Source organism: Diabrotica undecimpunctata, chromosome 3 (assembly GCF_040954645.1).
Source record: "Diabrotica undecimpunctata isolate CICGRU chromosome 3, icDiaUnde3, whole genome shotgun sequence".
NCBI lineage: Eukaryota > Metazoa > Arthropoda > Insecta > Coleoptera > Chrysomelidae > Diabrotica > Diabrotica undecimpunctata.
The window spans coordinates 153,779,150-153,801,015 of NC_092805.1; the positions used below are offsets into that span (position 1 = coordinate 153,779,150).

At 31.9% G+C, this 21,866-nt stretch overlaps 2 protein-coding genes across 4 annotated transcripts in view; one reads left to right on the forward strand and one right to left on the reverse strand.

Annotated features, from left to right (window-relative positions):
• Gdi (GDP dissociation inhibitor) overlaps positions 1–10,035 on the reverse strand; it is a 31,687-nt gene extending 21,652 nt beyond the window's left edge. The window contains exon 1 of the mRNA XM_072527228.1: positions 9,571–10,035. Coding sequence (XP_072383329.1) covers positions 9,571–9,921 — 351 coding nt within the window. The 5' untranslated portion in view covers positions 9,922–10,035. The remainder of the gene's footprint in view (positions 1–9,570) is intronic.
• Positions 10,036–10,658: 623 nt separating this feature from the next.
• Positions 10,659–21,866, forward strand: part of LOC140437615 (phospholipid-transporting ATPase VD) — a 181,842-nt gene continuing 170,634 nt past the window's right edge. For 2 of the 3 annotated variants that reach the window (XM_072527224.1, XM_072527225.1), the window contains exon 1: positions 10,659–10,935. The gene's annotated coding sequence lies outside the window, so the exon portion shown is untranslated. The remainder of the gene's footprint in view (positions 10,936–21,866) is intronic. The other variant, XM_072527226.1, reaches the window with a different exon arrangement.

The following is a 21,866-nucleotide window of genomic DNA, read 5'->3' on the forward strand; positions in this document are numbered from 1 at the left end:
GAAAAAAAACTAGAAAGGGAGAAGAAAAAAAGATGTGAAATAGCAAAAAAATGTCACTCTTTGGATAATTTGCTCAACAGTTATTCTGTTCCTTCAACTTCAGGGGTAGAAAGTGATATTAACACGGAAAAACAAGAGCAAGAGCAAAAATCCGAAGAAAATTTACCGGTTTCAGAAACTAAATTTGAAACTGAGTTAAAGCTGTCAGAGGACTCGGACGACGACATAGAGACAAGTGATGAAAGCGATAGTGAAGCTAATGTAAAAAAGGCACTTAAAGACGAAGAGGCGCTACTAAAGCTGGGACAGCCGGAAGAGACAGAATCTGGCAATTTCTTCGACCGTCCGGATCCCAATAAATTACAGCTATTTTTTGAATTCCATCCAAAGGTACCTGTCGCCCAAAAAGATATACCTTTCAATGTGGAAAAAGCGTTTACACGTAATAATAAAACAAAAAGGAAATGGTTGAGCTATAGTGAAGAAAGAAAGGCACTTTTCTGCACAATTTGTCTTGCTTATTCAGTTGAGAGTAATAAAGATCAAAGTTCTGCTTTTGCAAGGGGTATGTCTGATTGGAAACATGTATATCAGCGAATAAATGAGCATGAAAGTTCAATCAGTCATGGAAAAAACTGCGAAACATATTTCATGTATATTAAAAATCAAACAATTGAAAAAATACTTTTTGGAAACGTTGTTGAAATGAGAAATAAAAAAGTTGCAAGCAATCGGCACGTTTTGGATGTTATTATTGATGTTATAAAACTAATTGGCAAACGAGGACTTTCTTATCGGGGCACAGCAAATGAAGCTGCATACAATCTAGAAAATGAAAACCTAGATCATGGTAATTTTTTGGAAATAATCTTACTTTTATCGAAATTTGATGTTATTTTGAAGAAACATTTGGACGCCATTGTTAAAAAAAGCAAAAGTTATCACAATAGAAAAATCAAACGTCGAGCTGGAAATTTCTACACATTTTTGTCAAAAACTACTGTAAATTCAATCATTGTCATAATCACAGAAATTATTCAAAAGAAGATTTCTTCAGAGATACAGACTGCCACTATGTTCTCTATAGAAATAGACAGCACTCAAGATATTTCAGTAACAGACCAATGTTCAGTTGTAACAAGGTATGTTAAATTGTAAGTATAATAAAATCTTCACCTTTGCTTATTTTATTTTATTTCAGGTATGTTTACAACGGAACAATTCACGAACGCCTTCTTGCAGTTGTTCCTTGTCACAATTCAACAGGGAAGGGATTCCATACCATGATTCATGACATACTGGTAAAAAATGGTTTGGATGAAAAAAATTGTATTGCTGACTCTACTGATGGGGCGGCTAATATGCAAGGGAGATATTCGGGATTCTCCAGTTTCATGGTCCAGGAAAATTCAAATCATGTTCATGTTTGGTGTTATGCGCATATTTTAAATCTTGTTCTGACAGACATTTTTAAATCCCACATTAAGGCCGCATCATTTTTTTCATTACTGAATTGTATAGCAGCATTTTTTAAAGAATCTCATCAACGCATGGGTTACTGGTTGGACATTGGCAACAATGCTAGATCACAGAAACTTCAGTTGATAGGAGAAACTCGTTGGTGGTCAAAGGAAGCAGCGCTCAGTAAAATTTTTGGTAATTTTAATGAACCTAATAAAGCACTGTACGTTGATTTAATTGACATTCTTAATACAATTGAAAATTCACAAAAAATTAAGCCAGATGCAAGAGCGACTGCTGCAAATTACAAAGCACAATTACTGAAATACGAAAATATTTTAATTGGGCACATATTCTTAAAACTGTTCTCTATAACAGGCCCTTTATCAAGATATATTCAGACAACAGGGTTAGATTTATTAAAATGTAACTTTATGGTTAATGATTCTATACTGAGTTTAAAAAAAATGCAACGAAATTTTCCAGACATTGAAGCATCTGCAGATAAATTTGTAGGGTGGGCTAAACTCTCTTTTGAAAGGAGAGACTTCGAATTTTTTATTGAAGAACAATTGCCCGAGTTTCGATCAAAAAAGAAAAAGAAATTCTTTGATGAGAAAACTTCTGATGAAATCCCAGTAAGCCCAAAAGAAAATTTTAGAATTGTTTTTTTTAACGTTATTGCGGATACTGCAGTAGAATCAATCAGTAGAAGATTTGCAAACAACGCTGAATTATGTAGGGATCTGAGCATTTTAGATCCAAATAATTTTGAAGAAATCGCCAAAGGTGAGCTACCTGAGAATTCTCTAAAAATATTGTCAGAAAAATTAATACAGTTTGATTCTTCTGCAACTCCTGCAAAGTTGAAAGAAGAGTTAGCAAGCTTTGCAAGCAACTGGAAACATATTAAATTAACAATTGAAGATTCATATGAAGTAAATTATGCTAGACTTGATGTGGGGTTAGACGACTCTTCTTCTGCACAGTCAGATGTAGACGAAGATGACTGTATAACAAAACAGAGTACAAAATCAAGGGTGTGCATCGAATCTAACAAATGTCAGAACTGTGTCATTTGTTGCTACGGTTCAATTTTAAAATATAATTTGTTTAAGGGGGCTTATTCCACGCTGGTATTGGCTTATCAATATATACTTTCATTGCCCATCTCGCAAGTGGCATGTGAACGATCGTTTTCAACTTTAAAATTTATCAAAAATAGATTAAGAAACTCCTTGTCTGATAATAGACTCGAGTCGTTCATGCTGATGAATATTGAAAATGATATACTGAGCGATATCAACAATGATGAAATTATTAATCGTTTGGGTCAAACAACCAAATTAATGAAGGACGCTTTAATGTATTAATATAATAAATAATAGGTTACCATTTAGTGATAGCTATATATGTAAAACGATATTTCATTCACCTATAGCTTATAACACATTAATTTGTTATTTATATATCTTAAATATCTTAATATAGAATTTTCTAGAGCAAACTTTGTATTTTATATTCCAAGTTTCAAGTTTCTATAGTTTAAAAAAATCAAAAAAACTCCCATGTGTATATATTATATATATATATATATATATATATATATATATATATATATATATATATATATATATATATATATATTTAAATTTTGGGCCGCCGTCGTTTATTCTCCCGGTAGAATTTTACTTGCCCATCCGCCCCTGCTCTGTAGTTTTAGTTCATTCTTTCCAAAATAAATATTTTTCACTCCTCATAGTAGTTAAATTCTCTAAAAATTTTCGCCTTAAAAGGGAAAAAAGTCTATGTCTCTCTGTCTTACGATCACACAGGAGCAACCCGAGTCAGTGAATATCTTCTCTTCACAGGTGGCAAATTCGTCCACCTTCGGGTTTCATTCAGGCTTTGGGCTATGAATATTGTAAACGATATTATAATCTTCAATTTAATTGAAACACATTTTTCAAGGCACCAAAATCAAGAAGGATTAGAAATTATTGTAATGGGCCTTCCTACCTGGATGACAATGTTAATTGAAAATAGTTATGAAAAACTTCAACATCTGATAATAGGATTACCACGTGATGAATATGGACTGAAGTTAAACACCACAAAGACAAGGTGATGGTTGTCAGTAAAATTAATCAGCCTTGTTTTTGAGAGGAAGATTATGAGAAAAATACTGGGACCTTCAGAGATAAACTGAAGAGGATGCAAGACAATGGATGAATCACGAAATACAAGCATGGATGGGTCAAGAGAACATAGTTAGAGCAATCAAAACACAGAGAATTAGATGGTATGGACCCACATAATAGAAAGAGAGAAAGAAGAGCAATATGTGGATCTTCAAGTGAAAACAACTTCAGCTTCTTAGGGACTGTATATATTGTATATATTTTTTCAGCCTTCTATCAACCATTTTTGGACATAGACCTCTCCCAACTCCTTCGTTCATACTATCGTTATCCCTATCCTGAGCAACATACTTTATTCCGCCTATTCTTTTTATGTCATCTAGTCATCTCATCTGTGGCCTTCCTCTTGGTTGTGTTTCATCATCATTGGTCTTTTTGTCTAGCAGTGTGAACTGCGAAGTTCCATGTGATTGTATATATATATATATATATATACACTTTTATTTTTCAGTAAAAGTAGAAACCAATATGATCTAAATACAATACATTTTATAGTCTCTTATATATTTTTTAATTCCACAATAAAATGGTTCATAAAGACAAAAAATACTGTTATGACTTATAGTTGAATTTCAATATAACATAAAAAAGACTTGGCTATCCATTAGAGCTTGACAGACTGAAGTAATTACATGCTTCAGTTATTATTTTCTATACAGAGAAATCCAAGTATATTTTAATAAGACAAACCAACTCAGAATGCTATTTGATGACTGCATAAAACAACAAAGAACAGAATACCAGCTTATAAATGGGATAATTAATTAAAAGTGACAAAAATGAATACATTTCATGTTGTGTGGAGATTTATAGCATAGTGAATATTAATGAAACTGTATAAATATGTAACATTTTGCTAAATCCTTAGTTTCCCCTAGATAATTAAGCTAAAATAATTAAATATTAGTAAGCTAAACAAGGTTTATATCATAATCAATCTTGTTGCCACAAATAACATTAATATTGTTTGCTAATATGTTATCTTTAATAATCTGCACTATAATGTTTGAGTTTTTTGATGTAGCTGATAATAAATAGTACCTAGCAAATTTTCTGTTCATAAAGTGACAGCATTTGATGTTTGGATAATTTACAACAGATAGTTTAATTCATGCTTTCTTGGAAAAACTTAGTAATTTATTGAACTAAATAATTTAAAATTGATCAGACAAAATATATTGTATAAAGAAATCTTAAGTTTTAATTTACTTTTTAATATTACATTAACTGACAAACACACTGAATTACATTAACCTTTAAACCTCCATGTGGGGTCTCTCAGAGACCTCAGACTTGTTAATCATATGATATTTTGATTATTAACACTTACACTGCCACCATAGTGAGAAAAAGAGGGTCCTTCTGGCCGTAAATATTTTCCCCTCTATATACATACACAATTAAAAACTAAGCATATATTTACACGTTTCTTTTCAAAAAAACGTTAATTTGCGTTTGTTAGAGATGAGAATCACCATATGATTCACGCGGCCTTGTTGGCTGATATTGTTTATTACAGCCGTGTGCATCATATACCGATTCACACAAAAACAAGTCCATATAATTCACGCGGTCTTGTTATCTAATATCGTTTATTACAATTTTATGCCCATTCCCAAAAGATGAGTCATTTCTTGCAAAAATGCAATTTCGCAAATTTCGCTATAAATGGATATTATTCATTTCCAAGCGTTAGTCCGTAGGTGTTAGTCGATTTCTCTGAGTATTTTGTGTAAAACTTTATACTGTGAAAATGAATTACGAAAAAGAACAAGAAAAATTAAATCGTCTGTGGCAGGAATATCTTTCAGATAAAGATAATGAACCATTTGAAGATTCTGATGATGAGTTTCTCCCTAGTAATTCTGATAGTTCTTTAGATAATGAACCAATTAAAAAAAAAGTAAAATTAATAAATCAACCAAGTACTTCTGGCACATCAAGAAATATATCTGATAGTGTAATGGAAACAATAAATAATGTTATTGAAAACAATTTAGAAGAAAGTGAAGATAAGGATAAAGAAAGTGAACACATTGATAATAGTACGAATTTATCGTGGAAAGACGTGAGTGGACAGTATATGAAATTATTTGATTTCACTGAAATAGATGTTGGTGTAAAAGCAGACCTACACGGTGAATATTTTGATAAAGGTCCTTTAAATTTTTATGAGTTATTTCTTACTGACGAGGTATTGGAATTAATGGTGACGGAAACAAACAGGTATGCAAATCAGCTAAAAAGTACTGTAAAATTACCCCATGCCAGAATTTCTGAATGGCGTGATACAAATGTTGAGGAAATAAAATGTTTTATTGGGATCTTGATTTGGATGGGCTTATGTCGTTTTCCTACAATTGAAAGTTATCGGTCTAAAAGTAGTCTGTACGATAATAAAATGAAAAATTTGATGCCTTGCAACCGTTTCCAATTATTACTCAAGACATGGCATTTTCATAACAACGAAATAGTAACACATGATAGATTACAAAAAATTTCTCCTTTGACAAACCTGTTGATAAAAATTTTTCAAAAACATGTTGTTCCCAAAGAGAATATATGTATAGACGAATCATTAATACCATTTAGAGGACGGTTGAGTTTTCGGCAATATATTAGTAATAAAAGACATAAATTTGGTATAAAACTGTACAAATTATGCATTGAAAAAGGATACACCTATAACTTCCAAATTTATTGTGGCAAGGATAAACTACCAAATCAATCGTCCTCTGAAAATGTAGTACTGACTTTGTCTAATAACCTACTGGATAAGGGACGTACAATTTATACAGATAATTATTACACCAGTATTTCTCTAGCCCATAAATTACAGAACAGAAACACTCATTTAGTTGGAACTCTAAGAATCAACCGAAAATTAAATCCCAAACATATAATTGATACAAAATTGCAAAAAGGACAAACAGTTGCAGCTGAAAGTAATACAGGAGTGGTGATTCAAAAATGGAAAGACAAACGCGATGTTTATACTCTAAGTACAAAACACACTGCCGAACTCACAGAAGACAGCCAAAAGCCAAAAGTTGTAACTGACTACAATAAACATAAAATATACATCGATATGTCTGACCAAATGAAAACATACACCACCTCATTGAGAAAGGGAGTAAAGTGGTATAGAAAGTTAGCAATTGAACTGCTTGTGGGTACTACGTTAGTAAATTCGTATATATTACACCAAGAAGTTTCAAATGAGAAAATGACTATAACAAAATTCAAAGAGAACCTTGTAGTAAGCCTAGTAAAGTCCATTCAACAAAACCCTAATCCTAACGACAGTCATTTGTTGGAAGACGTAGGTTCCAGTAATCGTCGAAGGTGTGTTGTTTGTTATGAAAATATTGCTAAAACTGGACGAAAAAACGCTCAATTGAAAACTCCTCAGTCAAGATATCTTTGTACACAATGTAATAAGCATTACTGTTTGAGTTGTTTTTTTTGAAATACACAAATGTACAAAATAAACATAACTTTTAAAATTTTGCAATTTTTATTAATAAATAAAATTTTTGTTAATTTCTTATTAAAATAACAATGTATGAAAATGATAATTTTCGTTAAAAAATAAATAAATAATAGTTGACTTGAGTATACAGTTTTTATCAGTAACCCACTTTTCAGGCTGTGAGAATCAAACATTGGTTAACATATTTCAGAGGCCAAATAGAGTTTCTGTTGCTTACAGCCGTCTATTTTTATTATATATTAACGATACATTGATATGAGAGACCAAAACTGCTTCTCGCAGCTTTTATAATTTGTGATGCGTGAGAATCGATATTTGATTCTCGTGGCTGTAAAGTCATATTACCCGTGCATCACGTTATGCTTCTCATGGCAGTGAAAGTGTTAAAAGCTGCTGGTAACATTGCTTTTAGTTATGTGTTAAAGGTCACATATGTTGGATTATTCCAATATGGCGAGACATTTCGGTGTGACTAGTTTGAATCATTTATTACTTTGGTAATTCTTTGGTAAAGACCCCATCCAGGTATTATTGTGTACCAAATTTTTTGTTAATAAAAGTTATTTCTGATTTAGTTTCCATTTAAACTGAATTCTTGGAAAAAGCAATGGTCTTTAACACAAAAGTAACTTGAAATAATTGTCAATACCTTGAATTTAGATGATGAATCTAATTGTAAAATTGAGTATGAGAGCAATCAAAACTTGAATAACAACTTTCAACAAATTATCTTGAAGACTAAGTCCGGAACAGAAGAAACTTTATAAATTAACAGAGAAGAAGAATCAGATGCAGAAGCTATGAATGCAGAATTAGAATATTGTTTAGTAGGTCCATGGTCTAAAATATACATAGAAATCAGGTATCTAGTGGGAAAGAAATATTGTAAATGTGCATCCTGGTTTGACAAAGCACTATATGCATAGACATGTCCTGTCTAAACACCCTAACTACATTAGCCTATCATCTCACATTTTGGCATAATATATTCATTCCCAATTTTTTCCTTTTTTGTCATACCACTCATCAATCTAAGCATTCTCATTTCTCCCACATTTATTCTTCTTTCTTTTTCACTGCCCAACATTCATTTCCATAATCAGAGCAGGTCTTATGGCAATTTTAGTTTCATTTTAGTTGTAGTAGTAACTCGATCTTTAAATGGGCATTTTAGATACTCTTTATTATCAAGTTTACACACTTTTTCTTGTTGTTTCCACTATTCCAGTCTTTCAGTACTTCCTGTCAACATTACATCATCAGTATAATTGATGCAGCAGCTAATGTTATTACATAGTTTCCCTGTTACCTAATCTAATACTCATGGGAATAAATCAGGTCTAAGCACTGACCCCTGATGCAATCCTACTTTCCCATAAAATTTACCAGTTTCCCCCACACCTGTCCTAAAGGCATGGGACAAAGAAAATACTGATGACTGCAGGTTTATATCTGGTATACAGGTAGGTCTAGAACTGCAGAAGGGTCAGGTGCAGGAATATTCAGAAGTGATAGAAATTTAACCATTTCTATTCCACTAGGAGAAACTCATTTCAGTCAGAGATTGGTAATCTCTTATCAACCCTAATGTGGACTATTAGCTAATGTGGGAATGCTGAGCGGAATTTGATAGACTGGCAGAACGTAACAGTGTCATGAGCACTAATAAAGAATAAGAGTTATATAGTGGGAATAGTCTGCTTGCAAGAATAAAAAAATTAAAAATAAAAGTACCAAAGAAAGTCTTGTATAAGGCTTTTGTTAGGTATAATACCAAAATACCAAAAGGATTTTTAACTATTAATTAAATTGAAATCTCAATCCCCTATCACTTATACTAAAAAAGGAGGTAAAACATTGCATTTAAACATTTGTTATCCAACATTAGTTCCATATTGCAATTTTAATGGGTCAATAAATAATAGAAGGAAACTATAGTTATAATTCATTTACATCCACAAAATACTCTCAACAACAACCTCCAAAATTCTAGCATCTAATGATCTATTCAGAAGTTTATGCTGTCTATCCACCTGCTAATTAGTGCAAGTTGTGATCAGATATTGTAGTAATATATTGTTTATGTCTCAACACTGATTATTGTGTAATTTCTTAATATGATCCTAACAAATACATCTTAAAATTTTGTATATATTTCCTATGCAGCTTATTAAGATTTTTAAATAATTTTTAATTAGAACCCTACTATCAATTATTATACAATTTTTTATAATTACATTTTATTAAATAAAATAAATAAATCTTTATCAATCAATAAAATATGTATCTTTAACAATAAAGCAAAAATGTGTTTAATTAATATGTAATCAAATTTACACATCCTCATGCATCCTTGTGATACCTATTACTTGGATTTACTTGTAAACTTAGAACTATAACCATAATTTAACTTACCTTAGCTATTTTGCCCCCTTTGTAGACGTAACTTCCTTCTACGGATTTGAATTCCAAATATCGTGTAACGCCCGTATGAATGAGTAGTTTAACTAACATTCCGTTGGCCATAAGGAACTTTGGAATCAGATCAACATTCCAATCTCTACCTCTGCCGTAAGACTCATCTGGAGGAGGAACTCCAAATTTCGAGAAAAGTTCTTCCAAAGGGCAAATTGAAGCAGACTCTCCACCGTAGTACTTGTTTCGATCGACGTGTAATACCTTTTTTCCCGACACCGACAACATTCCACTGAGAATACATTCTTTTAGGCCAGTGCCCAAGACAATGCAATCATATTCTTCATCCATTATTGTGAAGTAACTATATAAATTAATAAAGAAACCTAATTGACGGCAAAACCAATACCGATACGGCCCACTTTTATTGAAGAAATTGATACGTCACTATGCCAGATTGCCAGTGTATCCTTCTAAAAACTGACAGTGAAAACCCCTAAACTGTTTATTAGTACTAGGCATTTTTACGTGAACTAACAAATGCTTTTGCCACATTTCCCAATAAAAAGAAACTTAAAATCAAATTATAAACTTTAAAGGATCAAATCTAATGGAAAAACAATATTTCATTGTTTTTAAATTATCTACTATTATTTAAAAAAAAATGGGTACTGCTTTCTGAAAAATTTAGGAAAAAAATATTTAATGTCATTTATATATTTTTCTTCTCAATTGTTATCAGGGCCCATAGTTAAAAAAATTTACGTTTCAAGTCCTCTTGAAGCTAATTTTATTCATGAACCTCACGCATTATATTACTCTCACTCCCTATTTTTAAAAGTACAAATACTCAACAAACAATTAGTGTTAATTAAAACTTTTACTTAACAAAAATCTTTATTTGTTTCTTAAATTAAAACCACTTTTATTCTAAGATACAACTAATCTACCCAACATTGCATTCTTATTTTATTTTTATCTACTAATCTTTTATACTTGACGTCACTGTCAATACCACCATTCATTGTAGTTGCAGTTGCTCATTCAAATATATCCCTAACAAAAATGAAACTGACAGCTGCCGGACCGTGAATGACAGTGACGTTTAAACCTAACATTATTAAACTTTCACGACGTGTTGGCAAAGCGTTTGCGCTGGTTAATTACACGAGTTGGAAAATAACTTGAATAAGAAACAATAGTTGTCGAAGTGAAATTGAGTGAACGGGTGTTTAATTCTCGTGTTCATTGAAAGTTTCTACTACGCGTGGCAATTTATAGTTTTAATTTGTTTAGTTTGTGACAATACTTTTTATGGAAAAACAACAGCTGATGGAAGTTTTTTACAAGATATGATAAATAGAGGTAAGACGTTAACCTTTGCTTCTTGTATTTGCGTTCTCTGTGTTTATTTTTCACTTAAATATGTCATGTAATAAGTTGTTTTATTTAATTAAAGAACACAAATAGTTTTTATCCATGAGGGATATTTCCATTGCGAAACAACAATAATTTCATTCTTATAATAGCTTAAGTGATTAGGTGAATTTTGTGCATTATTAGCTTATGTTTTGGACATTTTTTTTCTATCGTTTTAATATAGATTGAATACATTTGTAATAATAATTTACTACATCTTTATCTAAATATAGATGTTGTATGTAGGCCATACCTGTAGTGAATACACAAAGTTTAATAAGGCAGGTTATTTGTATAAATTAAAATAACCAAAGAACCTGAAATTCCTACATTTCAAGATATATATAATAATGCTCTATTAAGCTGCTTTTAGTTTTACCTAACAATATATTTTCCAAACAAAAAAAAACCATGTAAAATCAATTATTTTCAAGAAATAAACAATACAAAAATACAGGTTTGAGAAATGTGTCCAAATTTGTTTATTATCCTGTTTGTTTATTCTGTCTATGGAAAAACCAATTAAATGGACATAGTATTCAATGTTAATTTACAGAGTTGTTTATTTAAGAAATTTAAGTTTATTTAAGTAATAAAAATAAAAACTTAAATTTTGCCAAAATATATTTTTGATTAATCCTCAATCCTCAATAACAAATATAAAATCATCAAAACATTACTGAATTCCCAGGGAAGTTTTTTTAATTTTTTTTTGTTAAATTGTGTTCAATCTAGCTGAATTTAACAGTATCAATTAAGATAATTAACTAATTTCTATGTTTTTGTTGTTATCAAATAACAGGCTATTTTGTAAACTATATTCAAATTATGCTGTAACACAATATCATGTTTTTAATTTAAAATATGATTATTTGATGGATTATATTTTAATTGATGTAAATAAATTCTTCTAATTGTTCCCTTCATCTTTGTTAATTTAGTATATTATTTATGTTTTGTTAAATGAATTTAGTACTTTTATTTTTTGTGTATTTTCCCCATTTCTGATTCTTTACTATGTACTTATGTCTTGAAATATTTTTTAAGATAAGGGTCCTCCTGTTTATTATTTAACCATACATTTTTTTCTTCTGTAAGTTGTATAAATATTACTTTCTCAATATTTTTTTATTTGGGATTTAATCTTTTTTATTTTGCCATGTTTTTTGACTAAGACTAACCTGAATAGTTTGTTCTTTTTTATTGTCTTACTTATTTGTATAATAGTAATACCAAAACCATCACTTAGTTTAATTCTATTGTAAATTTTAAATTCTTCAATCACTCACATTCAATTCCTGGTTTTCCTAAAATGTCTCATAATAATAGTTATTTGGTCAACTTAGCCTGAATAAAATGAGTACCTTGGGTGAAACCAGGGGGTAATAATAGGCAGTTGAAGCATAGCAGTGGCCCTGCTGTAGGCCCAAGAGATAGCAGACTACCCTGCTATTATCCCAAAGCCATGCTAGCAGTATAAAGGGAGACTATTATTATCAGTGTGGTTGGTTTTTCTCTCTCTTGTCGTTTCCTCATTGCTGAGGATCGTGATTTCCTACAATGCGGGCTGTCAATTCTCTCCATCTCTTGCGATTTTGGGCTGCTCTCATGGGTTGGTTTTTACCAGTTAGTTAAAATTTGCCTTCTAATATCTTCAAATTGTGTCAAAAGTACTTAAGGGCCTATAACTATCAAGAATTAACACTTTTCTTCTTTCATCTCTATTAGTATTCCTTTGAAGATACATTTTTTCTATTTTTCAGACCTACTACTTTTTGTTAAAATGCTTTCTCTATTTCAAAGTTTTGATATTATCTTAGCCATTTGAACTTTGTACATAGTTGCATATAATAACTGATTGGAACTGCCACCACTCTATTAAGTTTTGTTTAGGAATATAACAGATTAAAAAAGTAAATTTTGCCATGTTTGGTGCTCACATGTACTGCAAGTCCACATTGGACATCAAAATCTTTAATCTGTTTATCTCTTGCTAATGTGAAATTCTTAAAAATGATGAGAAAAAGAAATAGGATACAAAATCTTCTATAAAGTCCATTTAGTGTTTCTGACTTCAATCCTGCTGTATAACGAAGGGTTTATAAGAGTTATCTTTAATCCATTCCTTATTAATGAAATTGACTTGAATGAGAAATTTCCAAAGTGTTGTCACATACTTAACCCTAATTGTGACCATGGCATAGACGAATCTGAGAGACTGAATTTTCCTATTTATCAGTAATCATCTGGAATTTCAGATTATCGCATGGATTAGTCAGCAGTCCCTGTGCTGCCTCTTCTAGATATTTCAAGAACATTTTTGTTCTAATTATATAAGCTGCCAAACAGCCTTTGAAGATTAGAATTAGCAAATTGTTTTATAAGCGATGTTAGTTCGAATTGTAAGCATAATTATTAATGTAATTAGAATTTGTCATATTTGTAATTAACTGTGTTTTTGGAGTTAATATAAGGTTAGTTATACCACATTTGCTTTATTTAATCTCTGAACTCACAGAAAAACAACAGTATCGATTCTATTAAAATCTGCTATATTGTGCATTGGTTAAACCAATTCTGTAATATTGTTCATGTGTGTGTTCACTTCCTTATGATACTCATATACACAATATTAAAAAGGTACAGGATCAATTTATTCACTACATTTTGTTTAAGGCCAATCTGCCTTTTAAATATTCTATTGTTAAGACCTTCCTCAATGTACTTTCTCTTGAAACTGAATGTCACTGTAGAAATTTGATATATATATATATATATATATATATATATATATATATATATATATATATATATATATATATATATGTATATATATTTATAAAATTCTTAATAATAGAGTTGATTGCCCTGGTCAACTTTAAGAAAATTGAAATATATTGTTCCCACCAAGAATACCAAATCTAAAGCTTTGTTACATTTACCTTTTCATAGAACAAATTATGGTCACTCCTCTCTCTCACAGATGTTGAGATTGGCTAACTATTCCGTAATGGAATATGGTTTTGAATGTACAACATTCCTTGTGGGAGAAATGAGAATTTTTTCACAAAATAAACTATATTTTTGATATTTTTTTAAATATAAACAATATCAAAACTATATCTAGTGATGAGGCACCCTCAATATCAACTGTCTTCTGGTAGTATCAAGAATTTAAATTTGATCAGAAAAAACAATCTAATAAACAGCAGACAACATTGATGCGATGTGAGAAATGATAAGACATATCGACATGTAATATACAGAAACATTCGGTAATGTTTAGATATCGACATGAAAGAAATTTTAGATCACTTAGGTGTGACAAATTATGTTTGTGTTGGATTCTGTACAATTTAACTGAAGATAAAAAGAAACTTGTGTCACATGGTGCAAATAAACACTTAAACAATTCAAATCAAGAACATTACATTTCATACATTGTTAGTGGCAATTATCATTAGATTTGTGCAAAAACTTGACAACCAACAATAGTCACCTATTTGAGTGTTCTAAGACAAAGAAAAATTAACAAAAACCACACACTATCCCAGTGTTTCAAGAATATTGATTGCATTATTTGTGTCGAAAACTGGCATATCTATGGAATTGATATCTTATTCTTTGTAGAGTCCTAACTTAAGTTTGATGGAATTCCAAAAGTCAAAAATCAATTGCGGATTTGATTTTCAACAGTTAGACAAAGCTGTTAGATTAGCTTACAGAACAGGTTCGAGATCCTGGAACAGAATTTAGAAATTTTTTAATTTATTATTTCACTGAGCCGCCATCGTGCTTCGAGGGCACGCAAAGCCGTCGTTCCCGAATATGTAAATAGCCATTAACGTTAAAACCTGAGCCAAAAAGTTACAAGAATGGAAGATGTACAATACGCCAATTGGTGGCAATTCAATCAGTTATTCGGCTTTTTAAAAAAGCTATTGAAACATTTAAAAAGGAAAATTTGCTTATATTTTCTTCTGACTGGAAAAAATATTTTTACAAATGGTTTACAAACATATTCCTAAGTAAAAGTGTTAAATCTGTGTAAAACACAACCTTTTCCTAAGCAAAAGTGTGTAACATTGTGTAAAGTGTATATCCTGAAGTTAGATCAACAACCCTCGCATAATTGAGTTTTGTGTTGCTAAATCCATTAATTAATGAAAATCCATACACGCCTTATATTGCGCAACTTAAGAGATGTAACCCTTGATTTTTGAGTTCGTAAAGAAACAAATGAATAAGAAAAGAGAATGAAATCTTATTTTCCAGGAATTTATTGCCGCATACACGCGTTTATGAACGTATAGTTGTTATCAATAAATTCAAACGTCTGCAATCTATTATTATTTCCAAAATAAATTGCAACACAGGGATTCATTATTTTCTTTACTTATTTTGCGAAATATCTGATAAATATTTGCCTCTATTTATTTTTAAATGATAAATAATTGTAAACAAATGTAAATTGTGAGTTAGTTACACACCCAATCCAACACAGAATATTATAATCTCACTTTACTTAACTCTAACAGGAAATGTGCTGTCTAAATAAAGTAAAAGATAAATCATATCAGTACTGTATTATTCCGATTGGTTAAGAATGTAAGAAAAACCTCCAAGTATGTATAAGTAATTTCTACAATAAGGAATGCATGAAGGTGCCATGCGTATTTTTTGCACAATTTTATCAGTCATATCTGTATTATGTCAAATCTGTAAATATATTTCGCGAAATATTCGACTGACCCGCTTCTTTTGACCCACCCGATATATATATATATATATATATATATATATATATATATATATATATATATATATACATATACATATATATGAATAAATATGGTTTTAGGGAAAACCATTGTTTTGACGAAGTTTCGGCACGGCCGCACTTGACATTGTCAAGCAGCTACTTATATAGTCGGTCGTATCGTCGGTTGTTGTTGGAACCCTTTGGGCATCATCTCTTTGGTTTAGACTGTTTTGCATTTTTTTCTATTTCTATTGTTTTTGTGATCTGACGTTTTCTTTTCATCCCAATGTTGGTTAGCATCGTCGTTTGATTTAGTTTTGTTGTACGTCCTATATTTGAGACATGTTGTGCAAGGGACGACGTTTTCCCCCCTTTCGATGACATTTCGATGTTCTTTTTGTCTAACATGGATTCTTCGATTGGTCTGTCCGATGTATGATTTGTCACAGTCCCCGCATGGAATCTCGTATATTCCTTGGTAAAGAGTGATGGAAAGACAGTTACCCTATTTGATACATTAAAGCAGCAGAACTATCGTTCGTAAATTGTGGACTCGTATCGATGAAAACTCTTCAGAATGTAAAACAATGGATGAATGGATGTTTTTGTTTCTGACCTTTCATCACCTTTTATTACCTCCAAAGTCAAATTGCAGATATTTTTGTAGATATTAGAGATTAAATCTCACATCTGTCCTCGAAATTTAAATTCTTTCGAGTATTTCCCGTTTTTATAGGATGCATCCAATTACCTTAACATAAATGAAATCGGTCATAAAAGTTTGATTTCGATCTACTTTCAAGTTTAAAATTAAATTTCTGAGAAGTGCCGATACCGAAAACATTACAACATGATTTAAGTTTATTTCAAAGTTTTAAAATGTTCGATTGAGACCAATCATCTGGTTTAATTCCCCTATTAATTCTGTCTTGTACTTGGTACTGTTAACTACTTACGTCGTGTATCGTGAAGCCGATTTGACCTAAAACTTTATTTTGCATTGTTAAATTCGTGTTGTGTGACTATTACTAATGAGCGACAGAACAGATTCTACTTGAAATGCTTGCCGTGAGCTGAACGGGGTTTTCACAGGTATGGACTTAACTATTCTGCTATTGTGTCGTATAATGTAGCGATATTTTAGAATTTTATAATATAGTATAATGAATTCGGAGTGGTACACAAGCACTTTATCAAATGAAAGTACTTTTTTCTAAAACTTCAACATGATTTTGATTTAAGATAATCCTCAGTGGATTTTTTACCTTAGTTTTTCTTCCAATTGCTTATGCGGTATTTTCTTCTTCTTCTTCTTCTTCGGCTTTTCCCATTATAAGTTCGCCGTTTTCGTCCTCCACAGCACTCTATTCTCCCAGTCACCTTCTCTGAGTTCTCTATCTATCATAGCATTTCCGACGTATGTTTTCCATCTTGTAGCAGATCTTCCTCTCCGTCTTCTTCCCGGCGGGTCCCAGTTTAATATTCTTTTCGGCCACCTATGCTCTGGCATTCTTTGTACATGCCCGTACCACTGCAGGGCTCTGTTTTCCAACTTTTTTGTAATTGAGCATTTTACTTCCATTCTGTTCCATATTTCCTCCGTTCTTATTCTATCCGCTCTTGTGATTTGTAGACATCTTCTCATAAAGTCCAGTTCAACTGTTATTATTTTATTTCGTATTGTTGTTATCATTGGCCATACTTCCGCTCCATATAGGATAATATTCATCACTATGCTTTGAAAGATCCTCTTTTTGTTTTCTTTGGTTAGAGTGTTGTTCCATCACTCCATGAAGTGCTCTTGTGGCTTGTTTTCCCCGTGCTATTTTCATTTCTATATCTTTCATACAAGTACCATCTCGGCCATCATGTTAAAAAGTGTAGGTGAGAGACCACATCCCTGTTTGAGGCCTTTTGTTGTGGTGATTGTTTTTGTTATTTCATTACCTAACTTTATTTGCACTTGTGTTTCTTTATACAGTATTTGTGTTATATTCACCCATTTCTCTCTAACGCGCATTCTTCTCATTGCTTCCCATAGTTGTTTCCTGGGCACGCTATCGTATGCTTTCTCTAAGAGCACGCCTTTCCTTAATTTTCCTTATTCTTTTTCTTTTTATAGCTTCCCGCAATTTTGGTATGAGTGGCGGAGACCATAACCTTGTTGACTGGCGCCACAGCTCTTAACTTACTAGGCGGGGGTGACACCCATGCTTCCACTCTTTGCTCTGAATTTTTATCTTATGATATAATAGTGTAACAGACGAGAGGGAAGAGGAACCACCAACAATTCTTGAAGTTAAAGATGTAGTTAAAAAACTAGACAGAAACAAATCACCCGGTATAGATAATCTCTCAGCTGAACTATATAAAGAAAGTGGCCACGATACCATAATGGCATTACAGCAGCTCATAAAAGAAATATGAACACAGAAATCCCTCCCCAATGATTGGAATATTGGAATACTTTGCATTATACACAAAAAGGGAGATATCTTTGAATGCTCTAATCACATAAATTCTAAATGCAGCGTATAAAATATTTTCCATAGTACTATGTCACCGTATGGCACCATATGCAGAACGGATGGCAGGAAAATACCAGGCTGGTTTCAAAGGTGGTAAATCGACAATTCATTAGATTGCAACCCTGAGACAAATTTTAAGAAAAGCACTGGAATATGGCATAGATACTATCACATATTTATAGACTACAAAGCAGCGTACGACTCTGTAAATAGAAGAGAAATATTCAAAGCAATGAAAGAGCTAGGAATATCAATTCAGTTAGTAAATTTAACAAAACTAACTCTGGAAAAAGTTGAATGTATAGTACGAATTCAGAGGAAACTGTCTGAACCTTTTAAAACAAATAACAGGCTGCGCCAGGGAGACCCTCTCTCCTGTATACTGTTCAATCTGGCTCTGGAAAAAGTAATACGTATGTCACAAGTCACAACCATTGGTTCAATATATAATAAATCAGTGCAAATCCTTGCCTATGCTGATGATATCAATATTGTTCGGAGAACTGAAAACGCTGCACCTACGAGAGGCGTATGTAGCATTAAAAGAATCAGCTACAAAAATGGGTTTAATAATAAACACCAACAAAATGAAGTATATGAAAATAAGCACGCAACCACAAATCCTACGACCACTTGTTATAGAAAACGATGTCTCGAAGCAGTGAACGAATTTGTAACACTGAAAATAATACTACCGCAAAATTTGCACGGTCAACAGATGCTATTTTGAGCTCAATCTCCTTAAATCCACAAATATATCGAGAAATACAAAAATAAAACTCTATAAAACAATAATACGCCCACTCCTAACATATGGTTCAGAGACATGGACTCTAACAAAAAGTAATAAAAACATCTTAGGATGTGTCGACAGAAAAGTACTAAGGCGAATCTATGGAGAAGTGAATGACAATGGAATATGGAGAAGACGATACAACTTCGAACTTTATGGAATATACCAGGAACCAGATATCGTAAAACATATTAAGATAGGACGTCTGAGGTGGATAGGGCATGTATTGCGGATGGAACAGAATGATCCAGCTAGAGAAACGCTCCTTGATATACCCATTGGTCAGAGAAGAAGAGGAAGACCTAGAACAAGGTTCCTTGATAACATCGATGAAGACATGAAAAATATGGGAATACGTGCTTGGCGAAGAAAGGCGATGGATAGGGACGACTGGAGAGAAATTCTTGAGGAGGCTAGGACCCACGCAGGGTTGTAAACCCAGAATGATGATGATGGTGATATAATGGTGTATTAATGTTTCTTCCAGTGTCACTTACTAATCAATAAAGTTCTTCTTATCCCTGCGAAAAGTGTCCAATAGCCCTTAGACATTTGTTATCTCTGGTATTAGTTGATTAGCTGAAACCATACGGGCAACCCACATTGCCGTTAGTTTCTTCATAGATAAAACATTAGATGTAATGTTGTTTGGGAAAGTATGTAGTATTTATTATCATATTTTACATTTAATATTTTTCTTTTACTTACTGTACTATAATATGGTCTTATTTAATGATCTATTCTAACTAGTTATTTACTTTAAAATATATTATTTTCTTCTATTCACTAAAATCTCATTGTTAAACTTGCTTAAACACATGTATCTTTTTAAGTTCGGAGAATTTGACTTTCTCTTTTGTTATTTTTGGAAATTACGTCGCGTAAACACAGAAACCGCTCTAAAGTATCATATTCCTGTGACCATTTAGTTAAAATTATTGCCATTCAAAATCGCAATACAATAGTGATTTATTGTTATGCACTTGCCTCACGAACCGTTGACCACCCCTTAGAAGTTGTAGTTGCAGATTTTTATCCTCACACTGCTACAGCGATTAATATACCAATATTTCAAAAGGTAAGTTTATTCTTTGTACAGATAACAGTAATGAGTAAAGCCAGTTAATGCTATTTTCGCTACTTTTATTTACAGTAAAAATATTGCATATTTTCTTCATTATTATTTTAATTTCACTTAACCAGCGAAGTTTTACACAAATCAAATGTTTTAAACTACATGAAACGAAAAGCCTGTTTCCTCCATGATTTGATGCAAAGATACCGTATGATCTTTTATAATGATATCGTTTACTTTCCTGACATTTTCTTCGGTTGTGACGGGGAATGAAGGACCTCCGCCATGTACCTACGTGCCGCCTTTTCACTACTTGTCGTAAGATTATCTGCTTGTCTGCTTTTCAGCAATCATCTTTGATATTTCGCCTCCATTTTAACACTGACGCACACTACCTCGGCTGAAGCGCGTGCGTGCTGTGATATCACTTATGCAAACTGGGACTTCTAGGAGTGACCAAAATACGCTTGTAGCTTTTTAGTAAGTATAAATTTAGTTCTGACTAAATTGGAACTATGTCATGGTTGGAACAAGGGGTCAACCTTCTAATATTTAGAATAGGTAGTTGTGAAACAGATTTATTTACACAGGAGCACACAACGGAACACAAAAATAACTCAGTTATTGTAAACATATTACAGTTCTTCCACACTACAAGACAATAACAGAAGGCATAGAAATAAAACCACGATAAAGCGCCAACAATAGAAATGTAAAACAAACTAAATTTGTATCCATTGTGGAAGTCACTAGTCAAAAAACCAAAATAAGTACATATTAAAAAAAAATGAAAATTTATATTCCCCAAATTCAACGCAAGGTCCGGTCATACCCACCTACTACCCACCCCTCATCGTGCTGTGTTTATGCTCTCCGACCGAGAAAATAACAAAAATACTTTAACGTCATTGACAATATAAAATTTATTCTGTTTTATTTGAAAGTTCAATGTATCGACAATGGTCTGGCAATTGGCAAGTGAGAGTTCGTTGAAACATTTACAATTTTTTTTTGTGTCCAAAGTAAACCAAATTTTGAACACCCGGAAATAACAATATACAAACTAACTAACAATAACTAACTAACTAACTAACAAACTAACATGAAACTAACATGCTACATTTATTTTTGCTCTTTTATTCAGTTGAATTGTATTTGTTTCTTCAGTTTAAATAATACGAATATTTGTACCGGAATGCGTCATTACATACATTTCCAACTAGCAGTGTACACTTATCTCGAAAACGATTATTTTTATCAATAGTTAATAAAGGTTAAATATATTAGTTATCAAAATTGGATATTTCCAGAATTTTTACTGTGTAATTTGGACGTCACATGTGAACATATTTAATCATTTTGCATAAGCTTGTCGCTAACGAACTAAAATTACAGTGTGTCCCAAAAGTAACGCATACAATTCGTAATTTTGTTCCTGATAGTTTGGAAAAAACACAAAAACAGATCGATTTTTATTTTCAAGTTGGCATTTTTTTGGATTATAGTGGTTGAAGTTTTTAATTCTTTATTTAATAGAAGAAATGAATAGTACTTTCAGAGACAAATTCAATGATATAGGGTGTAGCTATCCTTTAATTAGTTTATGAAATATTCGAGGAAATATGTAAAAATTGCCGTTAAACCAATTCGACGTTTTGCAACTGAGTATATCAGTTTTTGTAGTTCTCGTTTATCACCCAATTTTTTACATTACAATAA